The sequence below is a fragment of the Mus pahari genome, chromosome 6 (assembly GCF_900095145.1).
Source record: "Mus pahari chromosome 6, PAHARI_EIJ_v1.1, whole genome shotgun sequence".
NCBI lineage: Eukaryota > Metazoa > Chordata > Mammalia > Rodentia > Muridae > Mus > Mus pahari.
The window spans coordinates 102063400-102083328 of NC_034595.1; the positions used below are offsets into that span (position 1 = coordinate 102063400).

General features: G+C 54.1%; 1 protein-coding gene across 7 annotated transcripts in view; it reads right to left on the bottom strand.

Annotated features, from left to right (window-relative positions):
• Positions 1 to 19929, bottom strand: part of LOC110323791 (calmodulin-binding transcription activator 1) — a 229194-nt gene that overhangs the window by 71913 nt on the left and 137352 nt on the right. For all 7 annotated transcript variants that reach the window (XM_029539866.1, XM_029539864.1, XM_029539865.1 and 4 more), the window contains 3 exons: positions 14561 to 14701; positions 10503 to 12355; positions 5238 to 5364 (listed from right to left, as the gene is read on the bottom strand). In XM_029539866.1, coding sequence (XP_029395726.1) covers positions 5238 to 5364; positions 10503 to 12355; positions 14561 to 14701 — 2121 coding nt within the window. The remainder of the gene's footprint in view (positions 1 to 5237; positions 5365 to 10502; positions 12356 to 14560; positions 14702 to 19929) is intronic.

Sequence of the window (19929 nt, forward strand, 5' to 3'; positions counted from 1 at the left end):
GTTGCTGCTACTATGTCACTGTCCTGGCTTCTACACAACTGCCACCACAGCTGAATGTAGCAGACACCCAGGCATCCCCAGCATCCCCAGAGATGCAGTGCAAGAGGGACCTGCTAATTCACGGTGTCAGGCTCAGGACCCACAGACTTCCTCGACTTCCTCTCTGAGTCTCCTGTGTCTGCTTCTGCTCTTATTGATGACCATACCTTGCCTCTGCCAACACGATGGATGGCCTCTTGCTGAAGGCAACAAAGCCACTGGTCTTATGTCTGTCCCTGCTGCAGTAGACCTGGGGAGGGGGCTGCCTTGAGCACCCCTAGAGGAGCTTACCAGGGGAATCTTCTCCCTTAAAGGTCACCACTAGCCCAGTTGCCCTGGCTTTCCTATTTATGTTACTGCTCCTCCTAACCCATTCTCTCAGAATAATCTTTTTATGGGGGAAAGGGGGAGACAGGGTCTCACTATGTATCCTTAGGCAGCTTAGAACTCACTGTGTAGCCCAGACTGGCCTTAAACATAGAGATCCACCTGCTTCTAAATCCTCCTCGCAAGTGCTGGGATTAAAGGTGTGAACTAACACATCAACTCAGAATCATCTTTTAAAGACATAATTTAGATCAAACTACTCTGCTGTCTAAAGCCATTGGCTTCCCATGGAAGTACAATACAATCAGACTCCCATTGGCCAACCTCTTCCTGCCTCAGGGCCTCTGCGGTCTCCTTAACCTCTGCCTGTTGTGACATCTTCTACCGCCCTTCCCAAGATTGGCTCTGTGCCACCCTTCTTCTGCCAGCCTCCTGGGGATGTGCATCCTCATGTCTGAGAAGAGACCTCTGCTGGGCACACCCTCTCTGCTGTGCAATCTCTCCCCTATGCACACACTCTCCGCTGGGCACACCCCCTCTGCTGGGCACACCCTCTCCACTTCTCCTTGCTGCATCTTTCCATTCCTTCGTTCCTTCCTGTCTTCCTGTAGCAGAGTGTCAGCTCCCAATAGCTAAGACATTGTCAGTTCAGCTCTCCTCGCTCAACGCCAGTCACTGTCAAGATCCGGTTCTGGCGCTCTGTAACTCCTTTAAGTGAGTTGCTTTGACATGTGTACCGCTCGCTCTGTGGTTCGTCTTTTGCTTTCTGACGACTTCCTGGGAGACCAAGTGGGACCTGTGAGCCCGAAGACTTCCTGGCAGACTCCTCCACCTTCTGCTTCTAGTCCGTGGTATTGCCGTTGCTCTGTGATCTGACTTGACTTCTCCCTCGGGCTCAGGGCAGACCCAGGCCACGCGTCTACTGTAGCCAATGATAGTGTGAACTTGGAGGAACTCTGTTCTCTGTCAGGTTTGGGTTTGCCCAGGCAGCTGCCCCAGGCTGCCAGGCAGTGGCCATTTGGGTTCTCTGTGCCTCCCTTCCCTTCCTTTCCCTTCCCTCCCCAATCTCAGTCTCTAGGGTGGCTTGGCTTGTGTTCACCAGCCTCTGAGCCCCTTTGTGTTGGCAAGGCCAGTTTGGTTCTGGTGTCTGGTGTTTATCCTTCAGGATTGGCCTCAGTTTCCTCCAGAAAACCCCACGATGACACCCCCAGCAGTTGGCACCACCTCCCAAGGAAGCGGTTGGCTGACCCCAGCAGCTGGCACCACCTCCCAAGGAAGCGGTTGGCTGACTTGACCCAGCCTCTTTGGATTAGAAGCTTTTTTGGGTCAGGTGTCCCTATGGGCTGGGACTTCGTCTCAGTCGTAGTCTAGGAACCTACTCAATCCATGGCAAACGGGAGACTCTTACAAATCGACTTGGAAATGATGAACTAATGAACGAATGAACCATCCGATCAATACACCCGGCGGGACCTGCTTCCGTTGGGATGTTAAAACGATGTATTCTCATGGGGCATGCTTTGTGAGGCTGGCTGCCAACAGAAGGCGTCCAGCAGCCATACCATGGCACACGGCCCCTAGTTCTGTGGTCTCTGGTTGGAGAAAGAATATTTTACAAGTGACCAGCGGCCCTTCTAAAGTTCCCCAGGAACCAGGAAAAACAGTGGCCTGGATGGGCTCTGTGTATTAGCACTGGGGACCCAGAAGTGCGTGGACAGTGAGCGAATTACCTGAGGAGACCAGAACGACCCTGGCTCTCCTTCCTTCTCCCATTCTCCCTCTAGAAGAGCCTTTGCGAGATGAGCCCCAGAGGCAAGCGCTTCATGACCCCTGATCACTTTATGCTCTTGGCTACGTGAAAGAAGGTCTCCGAAGATTAAGGTTCAGGAACACCATTCTCTAAAGTATAGTTACACAGATGGTACATGACTGACAGGACAAACCTGGGTAGGACTGATTCTAGCTCCCAGAATTCTCTGGGTCCTGACCCGGGATACCGTTCAGACGGCATACAGAGCTCAGTCCTTTGTCAGGAACCCGAGGCAAGGTATTTAGCCCAGGTACGGGAAGATGTGGCATCTATTTATAGGCCAGCCAAGTCCCTTCCCACAGCAAGTGCCGAGTGGACAGGTTAATAGTATGCTGCCATCCCTCCTGGGATGGGCAAGGCTGCCTCGGCCCAGGACAGCCATCTGGATGGCTGCTGTCCAATCTTAGCAGGGTTCTGGGAGGACCTGGGGCTGGGTACCTCTGGAGCCAACCTTGGAGCTGGTGAGAGCTGGGTCAGCAGCAAGGAGTGTGTGAGTGAGTGAGTGAGTGAGTGTGTGTGTGTGTGTGTGTGTGCGTGTGTGTGTTATAGGCACCAGGCATGACATCCTAGAGGATGCTAGACTGAGCTGAACAGTTGATGCCAACCCCACAGAGCAGAGCATTCTGATCTGGTGGGTTGCAAAGGAAGGTGAAGAGAGAGAAGGAGGGAGAGGGAAGATGAGGAGGGGAGAGGAAGAAGGGGGAGGGAGATGAGGGAGAGGTCGGGGAAGAGGAGAGGTTGGTTTGTAAGTTCCAGACTGTTGCAATAGGGGGGACAGGGTCAGCTAGACAGGCAGGCACTAGGGAGAGACCACACTGAGTACAGGGGAACCCTGGTGGCCTGCACAGACCAGGTTAGCCTGCTTCTCTCTGGGAGTTCCTTCTTTCCTTCCCCATTCTGACTCTTCCAGAAGTACCTTCCTTTCTGCAGGAAGTACCCTCCTTTCTGCTGGAAGTACCCTCCTTTCTGCTGGAAGTACCCTCCTTTCTGCCGGAAGTGCCCCCTTTTCACTGTCTCTGGTTTTAGACAACATAGGATATCCCATCTTCCTTGTTCTGCCTCTCTGTCCCTTGCCCAGGCTCGGTGGACGAGCTATCCATAGAGCTGGTGATGTGGGAGGTTAATGAGATAAAGGTTTCCCAGTCCCAGCCAGAAGCACAGAAAGGTCATGTTTTCCAAACTGCTTTCAGACTCCAGGAGACCAAGTCTCTTCTTTACAGATCTCCAGCACCCCAGGCACCTTGCTAGCCTTGGGGACACAACAGCCTCCAAGAAAGACAGTCTCCTGCCTTCGTGGTGTCTACAGGCTAACCGGGAAGTAGTTATAGTTAGAGGTCAAGGATGAGTTAGCCAGACGGCGCTACCAATCTAAGAAGGTCAGAGCTCACTAAACCGTGGGTCACATGATCCCATAAGACATTGCCAAATAGAACACATCGGCATTGACACCAAGTTTAGCTGTTGTGAAAGGTTTCTAAGCATTCAACAACCAAAACTTTGACATAAATGCGTAGTGACTCAGAGGCCATCCAGGCTGTGCTTGTCCATGCTGGCTCTAGTGTCTTTACTGAACATGTAACGTATGTGTTTTGCTCTGCATGACTGTCCTGGCACATGCCTCCAGCAAGCCCTGCCTGAAGCACCTCATGACTTGTCTGTCATGAACTGCGGTGTTTCTGTAGCTCACACCAAGTTCTCTGCTCAAATTTTGAAAACAGAGACCCAGTAGCTCCATTCCCACCCATCACTCCTCAGCACATAGATACTACACGAGTCCATTTGGATTGCATCGTATTCCAATGTTTGCTTTTCAAGATTGCTTTTTTTTTTTTTTTGGTTTTTTCGAGACAGGGTTTCTCTGTGTAGCCTTGGCTATCCTGGAACTCACTTTGTAGACCAGGCTGGCCTCGAACTCAGAAATCCGCCTGCCTCTGCCTCCCGAGTGTTGGGATTAAAGGCGTGCGCCACCACGCCTGGCTCAAGATTGCTTTTTGAGTTGCAGATTTGAGTTTCATTTAAAAAAAAGATCATGACATGAATTTTGGCTTACAGTTAGGACAGAACTTCTGGCAGTCTCTAAAGTGGTCCAAAGTCAAATTTCTACCACTTTATACTTAATATTTATATAAATTGACATATTCTCAGTATTGATGATTATAAAATCCAGATATCAGTTAGCCAAGATTTAATATTTGGTGGAAAGATAAACAAACTCTCTCCATTTTGTTAATATGCAAATTTGATCTTATCTTTGATAGACGATGAATTATATGAATACCAAATAAATGTCTTAAAATCAGTTTCTATAATTGTCTTTAAATCAATTCCTCTGTGGTTTGTCACAAGTCAGTGCCTGACTTATCGGCCTGGACACCTGAAGAATCACAGGCTGAAAAGTCTAAGGCCTCATGAATTAGATGATAGATGATAGATGCTGAAGCCCAGGATGAGGGAGGGAGAAGACAGAGGGCACAGAGGGCACAGAGCTTCTGGCTGGCTTCCATAGATGTGTGCTTGCCTCTCAAAGGAGCCTGTTCTCTTCATTCTTAGTTTGGCCCCCACACCCCAGCTCCCCACAGTCCATCCACATGGAAGGCTTCCCTGACTTCCTTTAACCTGCTCCGTGCCCCAATGAGACAATATTGTGACCTCAGGGCCCTGAGTTCTCTGAGCCTCAGGGTGGCTTGGGCCAGGAGCAGGAGTGAGGTCAGCTCTGATGTAGGAGAATCCTTCACCTTGGTGTGTGTGTGGGGGGGGGGGGCGTGTGTGAGGGGGCAGCCAGGCCCTATCTTCCATCTCGGATGTGTCACTTGAGTAATTGGTTCTTTAAATAGTCCTTTTGCTTTGTTTTCTTCAGAACCCCCCATCGTGCACGCCTACCATTCCAGGCTGATCCGGGATCCATGAGCCCCAACTGATGATGTTCTAATAGACTGTGTGAGCACGCGTCCTCACAGCTGAGGAAGGCGGAGTAAAGGCGTGACTTCCTCAAGGTCACCCCAAGGCTGGCTCACAGTCTGTTCTCCTTCCTCCCCAACCCCCGTTGACACAGCCTCCTCACCTGGGCAGTAGCAACGCAGCACCCCAGGCTGAATCAGGGATGCAGGCACGGAGATCTGGTCAAACAGGCAACTGTAATTATTGCTGGCTTCTTGCCATGGGCCTGTGATGAGAACCTTGACTCCTCCCTGCAGAGGAGAGAGAAGAGATAGAGCAGTTCCCCCGGGGAATGCAGCATACAGGACGCCCCTCCAGCTGCAGGCTTAGACAGAAAGGGCTGAGGGCTGCTGGCTACACATGCAGATTCCCAGGCCCTATGACACCATCCCAAAAAGCCCTGACTTCTGAGATGTCCCTCTGGAAGACAGGTCTACAGCTGCTCTGACCCTCAGAGGCCATCCTCCGTTGACCCTCCCCCAGGCATCTTGACCCTAAAAGTTCAGGGTGATACTAGAAGGAGGCAGATAAGCCCATGGTGTACCTGAGAACCAGCCAGCAGGGTCCCCAGGAAGGAAGCAGAGGGGACACGGGGGACTCTGAGTCATGCATTTGGGGAGAGGTGGAGGGAACTCAGATTTGGAAACTGTCAACCCAAGGGACAGATGTTCTTGTAGGAAACTGAAGGGAAATGGAGGGTCCCCAGGGTGTGGCAGGAGATGGTAAGGGGGGAGGCCCAGGCAGTGGATGAGGTGAAGAACTCCCTAGGGAGAGAGAAGTGAAGCATTCAGAAGTGGAGGGGCTCAGGTAGAGATCTTGGACCTGAGCTAGCCTGGGATGAACTGAACCTCCAGTTCCCTACCTGCCTGCTGTGTCATTCAGGGAATCTCGAGCTATGGAGACACAAGAATGGCCCCTCGTTGGCACTTCTGCACCACACATGCAGGCACAGCCTGGCAGCCTGGCCTACAGAGCCTAGGTGGACCTTTCTCTGCTTCAATGGAGGGAAAACTGTCTTCACTGACCCAAGGGGCCAAGCGCCAGAAAGCATTCGAAACGCTGGGCTCTCTCTAACCTGCTCTGGCCAGCAGGAATACCCCAGAACGAATAGCCTCATGTGGCTGCTCCCAGGAATTCCCTTTCGGGGCCTTTGTTCCCGTTAGTGATTAATGTCTCTCTGTGTCTCTCTCCTTCTCTCTCTCCTGAGCCCCAGGTGGAGAAGGCTAGAGGTCCCCTACTTACGGCTTAGCCAAGAAGAGAGGCTGGTCATTCGGGGTGGAGGGAGGCTCTGCCCCCGGATGTAGAGGCAGGGGCGCTGGCCTCTGGCTCTCCTGGCTAACCTTGGATAGACCCACCCCAGAGGCTCATCCACCCCACCCCCAAACAAGTAAACACCTTTTCCTGCAGGGGGGCGGAGAGCTGTGCTGGATAGGGAGGAGAGCGCCACCTGGCGCCCTGGCTAGAGAAGGCCGAGAGGCGCTCCAGGAGCTGAAGCGAGGCCTGGTTAGGAGCAGCGGCAGTGGGTCCTGACTTCCCCTCGGCTCCCGGCCTGGGCCACAGCTCTCTGCTGCTGCCCCAGGCAAGCCTGCCAGACTCTGTCGCCTATTCAGTCCCGGATTCTCGTCTGCTTTTCTTAACCCTTGCTTGTTCCTGCCCTAGAGGAAGCTCCAACTTCCATATCCATTTTTGTTCTCGAGACTCCCATTCCCCTACAATGTTCCCTGGAACCCAGACTTAGCCTTGGGGCTAGCCTTGGCCATCAGAGGTAGCAGATACTGTTTACTATGATGGTGTCCTGAGGCTGTGACCCAGAGCCAGTAGACTGGCCCTTGGAGGGAAGGTACCCTCCTGCGCTGGCAAGTATATTCTCCTCTGGGTGTGATGTTTATCTTAGGTCACGGGTCTGTGGTGCCACCGAGGTTTGCCCGAGAGTGGAGAGAACTCAAGACAGAGTTCCAAAACCATAGCGTGCCCCACCCCCATTCCGTTTATTTTTTTGTGTATATTTTTGCCTGCATGCATGTATGTATGTATGTGTATGTATATATGTGTGTATGTATGTGCCTGGTGCTCTCAGAGGTCAGGAGGTGGCACTGGATCCCCTGGAACTGGAGTTACCGTGATCCACCGTGTGGATGCTGAGAAGCAAACCCAGCCCCTGCAAGAGGAGCAGGTACTCTTTCTTAACTGCCGGAAGAGCTGCCGGGTCTTCCCCCCAGCCCCCAGCATCTGCTCTTGTCCTTGGTAACTGTGTGACTTCAGGAAGTAGCCCAGTCCTTCTGGTAGCTGTGATTTCAGAAGCCTTTCCACTGCCAGCAGCTCCGTAAAGTAGATTCAGGGCTCTGTCAAAGTGATGGTGTAGGGGGTTGGAAGTGATTGCCTGAGTGTGGCGTCCTGCTCTGAGCAAGGTCCTCCCATGAACCCTGGGATGTGGGAGAACACTGGCTTCAAAAGGCCATGGACAGCTACCCCAGTGAGAAGAGGGGACATGAAAACTGCAACCCACAGCTGTTAGTTCAAGGATGGGTTGCTGCAGGGGGTGGTGGTGGTGGGGACAAAGAGCTGCGGAGACAGGGGAACATCAAGACCTTCTCCATGGCAACTGCCGCAGGACGCCTCAGAATCCATCAGTTCCCCAGACGGTTCCCATGGCAACCACTCTGGCCCTGGCTGCGCTGAATTGTTTGTGATGTGTGCGTGCCTGACAGTTCTAATTGCAGCTTCTTCTGCCTAGTGCAGCGGGAGCCAGTGGGGGGAGATGATGCAGGGGAGAGGTGGGGAGAGGCAGGGGTGCCATCTGAGGTCTATGTCCTGTAAGTCCTGAGATGAAGTGTGCTGGGGACCAGCTGAGAGATCACCAGGTGGGTAGGTGTGGAGGAGACATGAGAGCAGAGGAAGAAGGGAATCATACTCAGAGAGGAGCCAGCAGGCCGAGCCGGGCATGGCATGCCTGGGAACCGCTGCGGTTTAAAGCTGGTGGGAGTGGTGTACCAGTGTCCACACAGCCTGTCTCGGAGCAAGATCCCAGCTGCACGGCTCCCTCCTGAGCCGACTTCAAACCAGACTCCTGGTGATGTCAGCTCACACGTGCACCCTTATCAGCTGGCAGGGACAGAAGGCAAGATACCTGGCAATCATGCCAGCCAGGGATTTGTGAGGGGACACAAGTGCCAGCAGAGAGCTCGGTGACCCCACTATTGTCCTGGGTAGGAGAGCCTGGCAAGGAGGAACGCCACCTTGGAGGCTTTATCACGAGGTCCCGTTGGACACCAAAATGGCTTTCCCCCCTCTAATCAAATTGACTATGCTTTGCTTCCATTTCAGGGTGCCCGGGAACTATCAGGGTTTCTGGAAAACCTGGGTTGGACACGCCTGACTGCTATTGCATATGCCATCCTGGGCTGCCCTCTGGTGGACAGCTGCTGAACTGCCGGTCTCCAGGATCTAGTCCAAGGCTGCATAGGCTGGTGAAGAACAGAGGAAGCCAGGCTTGCTGAAGACTTCCTTTCAGCAGGGGCTAGAGAGCTGGCTTGGGCACATGCTCGCAGGCCAGGAAACAAGACGATCCCACCTCTTAGGTGTTCTAAAATGTGACCTCAGCAGGCCTGTAGGCAGCTTTTGTGAGGGGGGCACCCCCAAACTCCTAAGGCATGGAGGTCTCAAGTCCACCCCTCTCTTCTTTGTCTTGATAAGGGAACGGAAGCCCAGAGAGTCAGATCTGAGTCAGGTCACAAGGCCGATATGACCTTCTCAGAACGCTTGGTGGTCTCCTCTTCCTTCCTTTCTGCTCTAGCAGGCTTTCCAAACCTCCTGGGAAGGCTACCCAGTGGGTCTCTGGTGAGCAGAGCAGAAGGGACAATGATGTTTGCTTGGGAGAGCTGGGTGACAGCTGAGTCATACCAAGAGGAAGCCCACTGGGGTCCTACTGGGTTGCTACCAAGGGGTTGGAGTGTGCCCCAGTTGAGGCCGACGGGGCTCTGCCTGGTACTTAACGTAGGGACTCCAGGGTCCCTTTGCTGCTTCATTTTTAAAATTTAATTTAACTTTGTATGTGTATGGGTGTTTAGCTTGCATGGTGTTTGTGCATGCCTGGTGCTGAAAAGGGCCAGAGGAGGGTGTTCAGATCTCCTGGGACTAGAGTTACAGACAGTCATCAGCTTCCATGTGGGTGTTGGGAATTGAACCCTGGGCCCTCTGGAAGAGCAGCTAGTGCTCTTAATTGCTGAGCCATTTCTCAGGTAACTCCACGGGTGCTATTTTAGAGTCAGGGAAGATGGCAATGTGTCCAAGGTCACTGGCGTTTAAGGGTAGAGCCAGGATGCATACCAGCCCATCCAGTTCCAGTTCCAGCGCCACGCTCCTGGCCGTTCACCTACCGCAATGGTCTCACGGCTTCCATCAGTATCCTGTGGGAACTCACAAGACCACACGGACCACAGCTGCTCTGCCTGTACAGTTGCCAGGCTGCCAAGCTGCTGGTGCAGGGTTACTGGGCTGCGGCTGTGCTACTCTGATTCCTTTCTGACCTGTGCCATTTGTGGACAGATCATCTTAGGTTGGCTTTCCCAGAGGGTGGAAGAAGTAAGTATGAGGCTATTCCCTGCCTGCTGCCTAGATGACATGGCCCGGGGACCAAGAGTTATGGGCAGCCACCCCCAGGGGAGAGTGTCTGATTCGGGACCAAGAGGATGCACTGGTGAAGCCAGGGAGAGTTCAAGCTCGGCCACATGCAAGCAAGGTGCTCAGGGGACCTGCAACCGCACCGTCCCCTTCCCAGGACGTTCTATTTTATTGCATCCCCCCACCCCCACCAGGCAAGACCTGGGTCGTCCTACGATCCCGTTGGAGCGGTAGTCTTTAAGGTGATAGCCCATGGTGACAGGAGCACAGGCTAGATCCTGGGTCACATGCCATGCTTCTGATTCTGTAGATGGCTGAGTGTTCCAAAGTTGCACCCTCCCTTTCACTGTGGATGGGAGCGCTGCCCGTTATCGCAAGTGAGGCCAAGCTTGAGCTACGGGGACCCAATGACCCAGAGTGACTCTGGTGTTGATTTCTGGATGCTTTAAAAGCAGCACCGAGACACCCCCTCCATCCCCAAAAGAAGGGAGGGGAGAGGAGCGGAGGAAAGGAAGAGAGAAAGAAAAGGAAGAATGCACACTGTTCTGATGGGTGCAGGGAAGGGCGGCTTGCCTCCAGGGATAGCCCTGACTGCAAAGCTCCCTGCTAGAGTGAAGTCTGAGAGCCACCACGGGAGGGGACAGCTTTGTGGTTCCGGTCAGAGCTCCATCCAAAGAATGGCCACATGCAAACAAGCTTTCCAGGTTGCATAATGGCCCAGGTGAGGGGGGTGGTAGGGCGGTGGCATGTAGTGGCATCTGTAGCTTACCTCTGGGTAAGACCACTCTGGGGAATAGTCAGTCACCATGAACACCCGTCCGCTCTGCTGCAGCATGCCCAGGGCTCCCTGGGCCGAGGCAGCCGAGACCACCTCTGCAACATGCATGTAGGCCATGGTGCTGGGCCCGCCCTCAGCGCTGCTCAGCTGCAGGCTGCCCTGCTGGGGGCTGCAGCAGGGAATACACATCTCCGCCTGGGTGAAGGGTGCCCGCGCCCCATCTTCCGACTGTGAGAGTGCAGAGCTGTCCCCCGACACCAGCTGGTGCCCGTAGATCGTACCACTGCCCCCCTCCACAGAGATGAAGTCATTGATCAGGTCTGAGAACTGATTGCTGAAGGAAATGTCAAAGTGGTCCAGGCTGAGCTCCATGTTAGAGCTGTTGCCCAGGCTGGGCTGGGCCACCGGGTAGAGTCCCTGCACCACATTGCTCGGGAGAAGGGGGACGCCACCTGCGCTGCGGATCACCCCGTTGGTCTCTGGCGGCAGGTAGTGCTCAGAGCCACAGGCCTGCAGCTCCCCAGACTTGAGGAGGACCTCATTCCCTTCAGCTGCCTGTGAGGTCTCCATGGTAACCTCCCCTTCTGCCGCCATGGCCTGGAAGTTGGCCTGGAACTGCATGAGGTGCAGGGAGGAAGTAGGCTCTATCCGGGTTTCCACGTGGCCGCTGCAAGAGCTGGTCTGGGATGAGGCCTCCGTTTTCACCGTGGGCATCACAAAGGCGGCCCCTGACTCGCTTAGGCTGCTGTGGGTATTCTGCTCAAGGGGTAGGGGCTTGCTGGCATCCTGCAGGAAGAAGCTGGGGGAGGGGGTTTGGTGGATATGGGGGCTGTGGCCCGTCTGGCTGAAGCTGGACGCGTAGTCCTTGTTAGAGTCTATGGCACTAAAGTCCATCTGCTCGAGGGTGGTGCTGGGGCTCAGGCCACCGCCCGACGGCAGGAGGCTAGATCCCGCCGCGGTCAGCGTGAGGGAGCTGGACGCGGCAGCCGCCGCCGAGGAGGAGTAGGCCGCCTCTTTGGCCATCTGCTGCTCAAAGGAGGTGTCTTCGGTCTTGATCTCCTTGGCGAGGACGCCGGTGAAGCCAAAGCTCCTCTCTGCAGGCGGCGAGTGCCGGATATTGGTGCTAACCATCTCAGCTTTCAGGCCCCCACCCCCGTATGTCTGGCCCTGCTTTGGATTATTGAGGAAACAGTCGGGGTCGAAGTTCATGGCGGTCTCTGGAATCTTCCGGCCACCGTCGAGGGTGGTGGAGAGGACCAGCTCTTCGGACACATTGGCAGGCAGCATGGACAGGCTGTCTGAGCTGCCCGTGGTGGGGAAGGCAAACTTGTGGCCGTCAGAACTTACAGCCAGTACAAGGCCCTGAGAGGCATCGGGCGATAGGAGGTGGTGGTTGGGGCCAGCGGTGGGGGACATGGTGTACACGGCCTCGTTAGTGACCTCGGACATGAACACTGTGGCACTTTGGGACAGTCCCCCCATCACAGAGGCCACTGCCATGCTGGACACACCTGTGACAACTGGGCTGTCTACCATGTCTGGGTCACTGTTGAGCCCGCTGCTGATGGACACGGGGGAGCTCTGGGTGGTGTCGGGGACCTCCACCTGGTTGGTGGAGGAAACCTCCGTGCTGTTCTGGTGCAGCAGTGCCGGCTTGGCCACCTTGCCATTCCTCTTCTCCCGGCTCGTGCTCCTGCCGTGGCTGGGCTCATGCTTGCCCTCTGACACGTCGTTGTGTTGTACTTCCGAGTGGCCCCCGTAGCCCCCGGCCCTCGGCTCCACCTTTGGTGAGATGATGCGGTGTTTGGCACTGTTACACTTATGATGCACGCTGCTGCCTGCTCCTGTGGAGATGGGAACACAGCACACACATGTACACACACACACACACACACACACACACACACACACACACACACACAAGGTCAGAGCTGGGACTTTGGCTAATTCTTCTCCCAAGCAGTTAGAACGCATCCAGTTACAAAGTCCCCATCCAGAGTCTAGTCCTTGTCCACCTGTGGTCTACTCCCAGGCCTGAGGCTCTGCTATGCCCTATGTGACCATCCAAAAATGTTTTAATCTTGCTGTTACTGTGTTTTTTTTTTTTTTCAAAATCAGCAAGATGTGGCATGTGGGAAGCCCTGGCATGTGTGTGTTGTGTGGTATGTGTGGTGTAAGTATGTATGTTGTGTGTGTGTGTTGTGTATGTGTGTGTGGTGCATGAATAAGTGTGGTATATGTGTATGTGTGTATGTTGTGTGTGTTGTGTGTATGTGTGTGCAAGTGTGTGTTGTGTGTATGTGTGTATATGTGTATGCATGTGTATAGTGTGTGTTGGGTGTATGTGTATATGCATGTGTATAATGTGTGTGTGTGGTATAAGTGTGTTATGTGTGGTGTAAGTATGTGTTGTGTGTATGGTGTGTGTATAGTGTGTGTGCACAGTGTGTATGTGTATGGTATGTATGTGTGTGGTGTGTGTGTGTGGAGTGTAATTGCATGTATGTGTGTTGTATGTATGTATGTATGTATGTATGTGGTATGTGTGTGTGGTGTGTAATTGCATGTGTGTATGTGTGTGGTATTGTGTGTGGTGTGTATGTGTGGTGTAAGTGTGTGTGGTATGTGTGTGGTGTGTAATCGTGTGTGTGTGTGTGTGTGTATGTATGTGTGTGTGTGTGCATGCACACGTGTGGCTTTTCAAGAAAGTTCCCTTCACCATCAAAAGCAGCCCATGCTCATCAGGAAGGACGTTTTCTGGACCCAGAAGGGTCATCCCAGACATTGTGACTGTGACTCCATCCTTAACCCAGCTTCTCACACCTGATTCTGGCTGTGTAATGCCTCAAGAAATCTGTGACCTCCAAGAGCCTTGTGCTGGGGACAAGAAGGTAGAGGCTGGCCTAGGGAGGTGGAGAGTGAACCCTCTCTAGGCCAGCTCTCAGACCTAGGGTCAAAGAGCATTCTAGACTCTGCCCTAGGGGTGTGGAAGTATTTATTTCTATTCCATTATGTGTGTGTGTGTGGGGGGAGGGATGTGTGTGCCATGGTGCTGGTGTGGAAGTCAGAGGACAAGATACAGGAGTTGGGTCCTTTCATGTAAATTACAAACTCGGCTTATCCGGCTTGGTTGCAAGCTCTTTCACCTACTGAGCCATCTTGCTGGTCCGATAAGGAGATTTTTGAGACGACTCTCTCCACCATTCAGTTAAGCCAGGATCTGTCCTTAACTCTTTGGCCCTTCGTGTCTTTGAGGATCACTGCTTCCATTCCATCAGACCAGGGTCATTCTGTTCTTGATAAAATGGTGAATTCTTCCACAGAACAGTGACCCAACTGATTGATGGAAGCATCTAATGAAGGCAGGCAGGGGAGTGGAGAGCCATATATCACAAAGCAAATGCCATGGTCAGAAAGGCAGAGATGTCACAGTGGAATGTGCGATACTGTCCCTCCTTGGAACAGACTGGCTAAAGGCAGGTGTAGCTTGAATGGTCCCACTGTCTCAGGACAGATGCTGAGAAACCTCAGAGCAGAGGTTTACCTGCTGAGGCTTACCAAGAACACGCTCCCCACAGACCCCGAACCCCAAACATCTATACTCTTCTAGTGCATCTGTGTGCTGCTCCTGTAACCCCAGATGCACTGGAGACTGCCCTCTCTTGTCCAAAGCAGGCTATGAAGCTGATTCTGGGGGCAGGATCAGGCGAAGGGCCTACTGGGAGCCTCTCTCAGTTGCTGTTATATAAACTGGTTCCTTGTCCCTTCCCTTTCTGGATAGGATGGGAGGGCACCCTGTACCCTACGTGTTCTTTAGGATCCCCGACTCAGGCCTCTTCATTCACATGGCAGGATAGCTCAGTTTCATCTGTCCCCAGAGCCTCCACTCAATCCTTCCCTCCCTGGGTTGAATAGCAGCGCCTTGCCCTCCCCTGGTGCCTAGCACCATCTGGCCTCTGAAGACCTCACCCCTTTCCTCACTGGACAAGACATCAGAGCCTGCCACCCAGTGCCCAGTGCCGCATGCCCCTCAGGGGGCCCCAGCTCACCCAGGCTGCCGGTGCAGAGGCAGTTGTGGGTCCGTGGCTGGGGCTTGGTCTGGTGGCTGTCGAGGATCTGTTGTACCAGCTGCTCCACCGAGAAGCCTGAGCTGCTATTCCCATTACTGCAGGTCCATTTGATACCATGGACTGCAGAGAGAGAGAGAGGGGAGAGAGAGAGAGAGAGAGAGAGAGAGAGAGAGAGAGAGNGAGAGAGAGAGAGAGAGAGAGAGAGAGAGAGAGAGAGAGAGAGAGAGAGAGAGAGAGAGTGTGAGTGAGTCAGGGGCTGCTAGTGATGGGTCTGTCCTGGTGGGGAGTGCTTTCAGGCCCTCTGAAGGCTCAGCCTGCTGGAAGGTTGGTTCTAAGATTGATTTGGGAGACCCAGCTGGCCACCAGAGTCTGCTCCATTAGGAGCTCTGAGATCGTGGGTATTCCTCCTTTGCTGAACTGGGGAATAGTTCACCTACAGCAGTGGCTCTCAACCTTCCTAAGGCTGCCACCCTTTAATACAGTTCCTCAGGTTGTGGTGACCCCTAACCATAAAATTATTTTTATTGCTACTTCATAACTGTCATTCGTAATATATGAATCTGATTTGCAGGATATCTGATACGTGACCCTTGTGGAGGGTTGTTTGACCCCTCAAAAGAGATTGCGACCTACAGGTTGAGATGCGCTGGCCTAGAGTCTCACCATTGTTTTGCCAAAGTCAAAAGGCACTGAGCTCTTTAGGGGGTTCCTGAGAGGAAGAAGAAAGCAAGGACGGGGAGGAAGACAGGGTTTGGGGTGCTGTCATGTGCCTGTAGACTGGAAGGCCTTGCAGGCCCACAGGATGAAGTGGGAAGATGCAGCAAACAGGACCATCCCAGGAGCATCTGGGAGGAGGCTCTGTCCAAACGGAGACTTCAGCTTCCTACTCTCCTCACACTTCTCTACTCCGAAGGTGATCGTAAGAGAAGCTGGGCAGGGGAACAAGAAGGATAGGCCCATAGCCCAGGGTGTAGATGACTCCGGTTCTAATCAATGACGATGTCGTCTTTACAGCTGCCTGGCTGTCTGCAGTCCCTGAAGTTGGGATAAAAAGCCGAGGAGGAGAGAGGAGGAGAGATTTCCACCTGCCTGGCTGGGCAGGCTCGGGGAGAGGGTAGGTAGGTGGATATCAAGCACAGAGGTACATGCAGGGCTCCGGGATGCAGCCTTGGGGGCACATCTAGGCACATCTAATCTGCAAGGCTGGAAGAAGCTGGGCTAGCCTCACACGTGGCTTTGAGGCCAAGGTGGAATCTGAGGTGGCCATGACAGGAGCAAAGGTCCACGTTGGGAAGGAAGCTCAGTCCTCCAAACCCGGTACAGACCCCAAAGGAGGCCACCACCTCAAGCCGCTTTTTGTCCTCACTATGGTGGGGTTTCAGGGGAAGGAGCGGGGTCTGTGGCTGTGCTCTGGCAATGTCTCTCCAGGCTGGTTTCCTTTTGGGCTCCTCTTACACACCAACCAGTTGATTGCTCAACTTCCTTGCCCTCTAGCCCTCGGAGGGTCTTCAGGGATTTGCCTCTGTTAGCTTCTGATGTGTCTGGTGAGTTCCAACTTCTGGTAGGTGGCCTTTGCTGCTGGTCTGCCGATCTGTGCAGCTTTGGAGATGTTCTTGCCCATTCTGAGCTTTATGGGGTGGGCCTGTGCAGCGAGAGGATGGTGTCTGTGGTCCATTCTTCTGCAGGGGAAAGGGGCTCTGTTCTTGGGCTCCCTGTGTGTGTGTGTTCCAGTGGGAATGGGAATCCCCACAGATCCAGGAGGCCTTGCTAATTAACCAATTTGGGTTTGTTCTTTCTGAACATCATGTCTCCAGGATATCTGTCAGAGCTGGAAAGCCTGGCTCAGGCCAGGGGTCGCTGTGCATCACCACAGCCGTGGAATCTTCTCTTCAAATTATGCTCTGTCTAGAGTCCCAGCATACGGGCTGGACAGCAGCAGGGGCCGGGCCACTTACCTCTCCAGATTCATTTCACGGATGAGAAAACAGGCTCAGCGAGGGGAGATGATGTATCATATGCAGGAGAGGGAGGGTACTGTGGAGACCCGCCCTTCTGCTCCCTGAATGTGCAGCAGCAGATCCCAACTGTGTGCTTCTTGCACTGTACCAAGAGTTTGATATTGTGGGGCTGAAGTGTTTTAGGTATGTTTTAAAGCTCCCACAGTGTGTGTGTGTGTGTGTGTGTGTGTGTCCTTGAATGCCACCAAAATGGAACACATAGCTTTGTCTTGACCCTAATCCAGCAAGGAGTTCAAGTCCAAGAATGAGGGCCTTGTGTTGTTAGAACATCCAGTATGGAAACCTTAAGCAGATGCCAGTTGCAAAGCCAAGCCCTGAGCTGGGGAGTCCCCTGCTCACGTGGATTTGATTTTCCAGAGGGATAAGTGTTCTCAGGGCAACCCCAATGCTGGCTGCTACCCGGGTCAGTGTCAGTCCTGGATGGGGCTTTGGGTTGGGTGAGCCGGCACCCTCTTCCTGAGTTTCTGACCATTCCCCACCATCCTGTTTCTTCTCCAGCCCTGGCTGCCACAGACCCCATCATCTCTCTGCCTCTTGCTGCCTTCTGTATGTCGTGGAAGTACAAAACGAAACCCGGCGAAGGGTGACAGATTGCAAGCAGAGAATTTCTGGACGCTTAATGCAAATTACCTAGTGTCTTGGTACATCCAATATGCAGATCATCTCCCTCCTCCATCTGGGGAAGGGGAGGGGAGCCTCCTCCTTCAGGGTGGGGAGCTGTTAGTACTGAATATCAAATACTATCAAGACGGCTTTTAACATGTCATGCTTGGCTTCCCGACACGTAATGAATCAGCGGGAAAGGAGATTTCTACAGGGGAAGAAAAAAAATGTGTTTTGAAAGGAAGGTTTATAAATGCACAGGGCACCTGTCACTCGCCATCCCTGCCTGGGCCACGCCCTCCTTATGAGAGCAGTAAAGAGGTCTCAGGAAGAGCCCTTGATCAAATGCAAGGTCACAATGGGGCACAGAGACAGAAAAGGAATAGACAGGAAAATAACCGGACCCCTCCTGGTCATTTTTTTGTCCCTGGAACAATTTGCCTCCGGGCTCTGGGGGACAAACCTCAGGCAGTGGCACCCCAGAGGCACCCCCTCTTTAGGCCCCCATACACGGAGCCTAGGTGGTAGTTTCTGGACTGGTTAAGGGGTGGAAGGGAGCCTGTGTCCCCAGGAAGGCAGGGACAGGGAATGTCCAAGAGAGGGAGTGAAGCAGGGGTGGAGTTGGCATATTGCCCGCGGCCTTTCCAGGATAGGAACAGCAGGGAAGACCACAGAGACCGCAGATGCTGGGGTCTTAAAGAACTCCATCTTGGGCCTTCCTGCTGAGCCCTCCCGAGGTCCTGGGCTGCCTGCGTTGAGGCGGAGCCAAACGGGACAACTGTCAGAAAAATCTATCACTTCACACCAGTGCTGATCTGACCGATGCAGATGCTCTCCCTCACCGGAACCGTGACAAGGCGGCTTCCACCGCTGTGACCAGCTGAAGCCAGGGCCAGCTGTGCTGTGCTCAGAGATGGGGACCCACCTTCCTGAGAGACAGCAGCCTCCATGAGAGGACTGACTGAGATAGCGAGAAGGGGGCTGGGTGAAGGTGGAAGGCTTGGACTTGATGTGGGCAACTGCCGGCTAAGGGCATCCTGGTTATGGCAAGCAGCCCTGTCCCTGAGTCTCCAGAGGAAGAGGAGAGCATGGGCCTAAGCCCCTCCCCTCCCTCCCTCAAAGCTACATATGCCACGCCCCCAACAAGTCTTTAAGGAAGTCATTAATGGTTGCAGTAGGCAGACATAGCGGAAGAGCTTCAGCACAGAGAGAAGCCACATGAGATTAGAGCTCTGCACAAGGCAGGAACCAACCTCAAAGTCACCCTGGCCTTGTCACTCCAGTCTCCAGAACTGGAAACAACCACCCACCCCAGTCAGCGGTGCTTCACCGCAGTGGTGCCCGTGGTCTGCTCTCTGCTGCAATCCTTGACCACCACAGGCCAGGGCAGGGGTTACGAGCAGAGGTGCATACTGCACAGTTCTGGAGGCTGGAAGGCCAAGTTCAGGTGCAGGAGTGCGGGGGGGCGAGCTGGGGCAGCATGGAGGAGCTGGGGGAGCAGGGGGCAGCATGGAGGAGCTGGGGGAGCAGGGGGCAGCATGGAGGAGTTGGGGGAGCAGGGGGCAGCATGGGGGAGCTGGGGGAGCAGGGAGTGGGAGGAGCTGGGGGAGTAGGGAGGAGCTGGGGGAGTAAGAGGAGGTGGGGAGGAGGGGGAGTAGAGAAGAGGTAGGGGAGGAGGGAGGAGCTGGGGCAGTGGGGAGTAGGGAGGAGCTGGAAGAGTAGGGAGGATCTGGGGGAAAAAGGGGAGTAGTGAGGAGGTAGGGGAGGAGGGGGAGGAGGAAGAGGTAAGGGAGGAGGGAGAAGCTGGAAGAGGAGGGAGTAGGGAGGAACTGGGGGAGTAGGGAGGAGCTGGGGAGGAGGGGGGTGAGGGGGAAATGGAGGACTTGAGATGACTAGGAGGATACCTGCCAGGTAGGTGCTCTTGGAACCCCTCCCACCCACTCCCAGCAAGCAGAGAGAGGGGAGAGGAGGTCCACATTAGGGCTGCAGGAGGCCTAGGGGCTCAGACCCAGCCCTAGCCCCGGTACTAGGAGGCATAGCCTGGCAGGCCAGAACCAGCATAGGAAAGTGTGTGGAGATCTGTATACAGGATGGGCTTGCAGACGGGCTTGACCGGGGATGTGGAAGTGGAGCTAGACCTCTGTGGCACAGGTGAGACCCTCGCCTGGCGCTCCTGTCTCTGAGGTGCATACATGCCAGCAGATGTTCATTCTGACCTCATGGCCGCAGTGTTGAAGGCTGGGACTGGAAGCCCGAGGCAGGCATGACTTTCGGTCACAGCGGCCTCTGCAGCAGCCTCAGGGTGGCTGCAGCTCTTTGCTCGTATTTCCTGGAAGTTTTTCCGCCTCAGTTCCCTCATCTCTAACAAAGCTGTCACCATGCTTGCCCCGGCTCCACGCCATCTCCCAGGAACTTTAAGGACACAGGGACTTCACGCTAGGGGAACAGACCCTGTGTAGGAACAGGATAAAGGGAAGGAAGCAGGGGCCATCAGCCCTAGTGGCTCTTCTGTTTTCAGAAAGATGACAGGACAGGTGTGTCAGAGCTTTAATTGCCACAGGTGCACCAGTGAGAAGCCACTCTGACCCTCCCCCACAAGAGATGCTAGGTGCTGTGCAAGTAGGGGACAAGTGTGACTGTGTGGCAGTATCTGTGTGGCAGTGTCTGTGTGGCAGTGTCTGTGTGACAGTGTCTGTGTGGCAGTGTCTGTGTGGCAGTGTCTGTGTG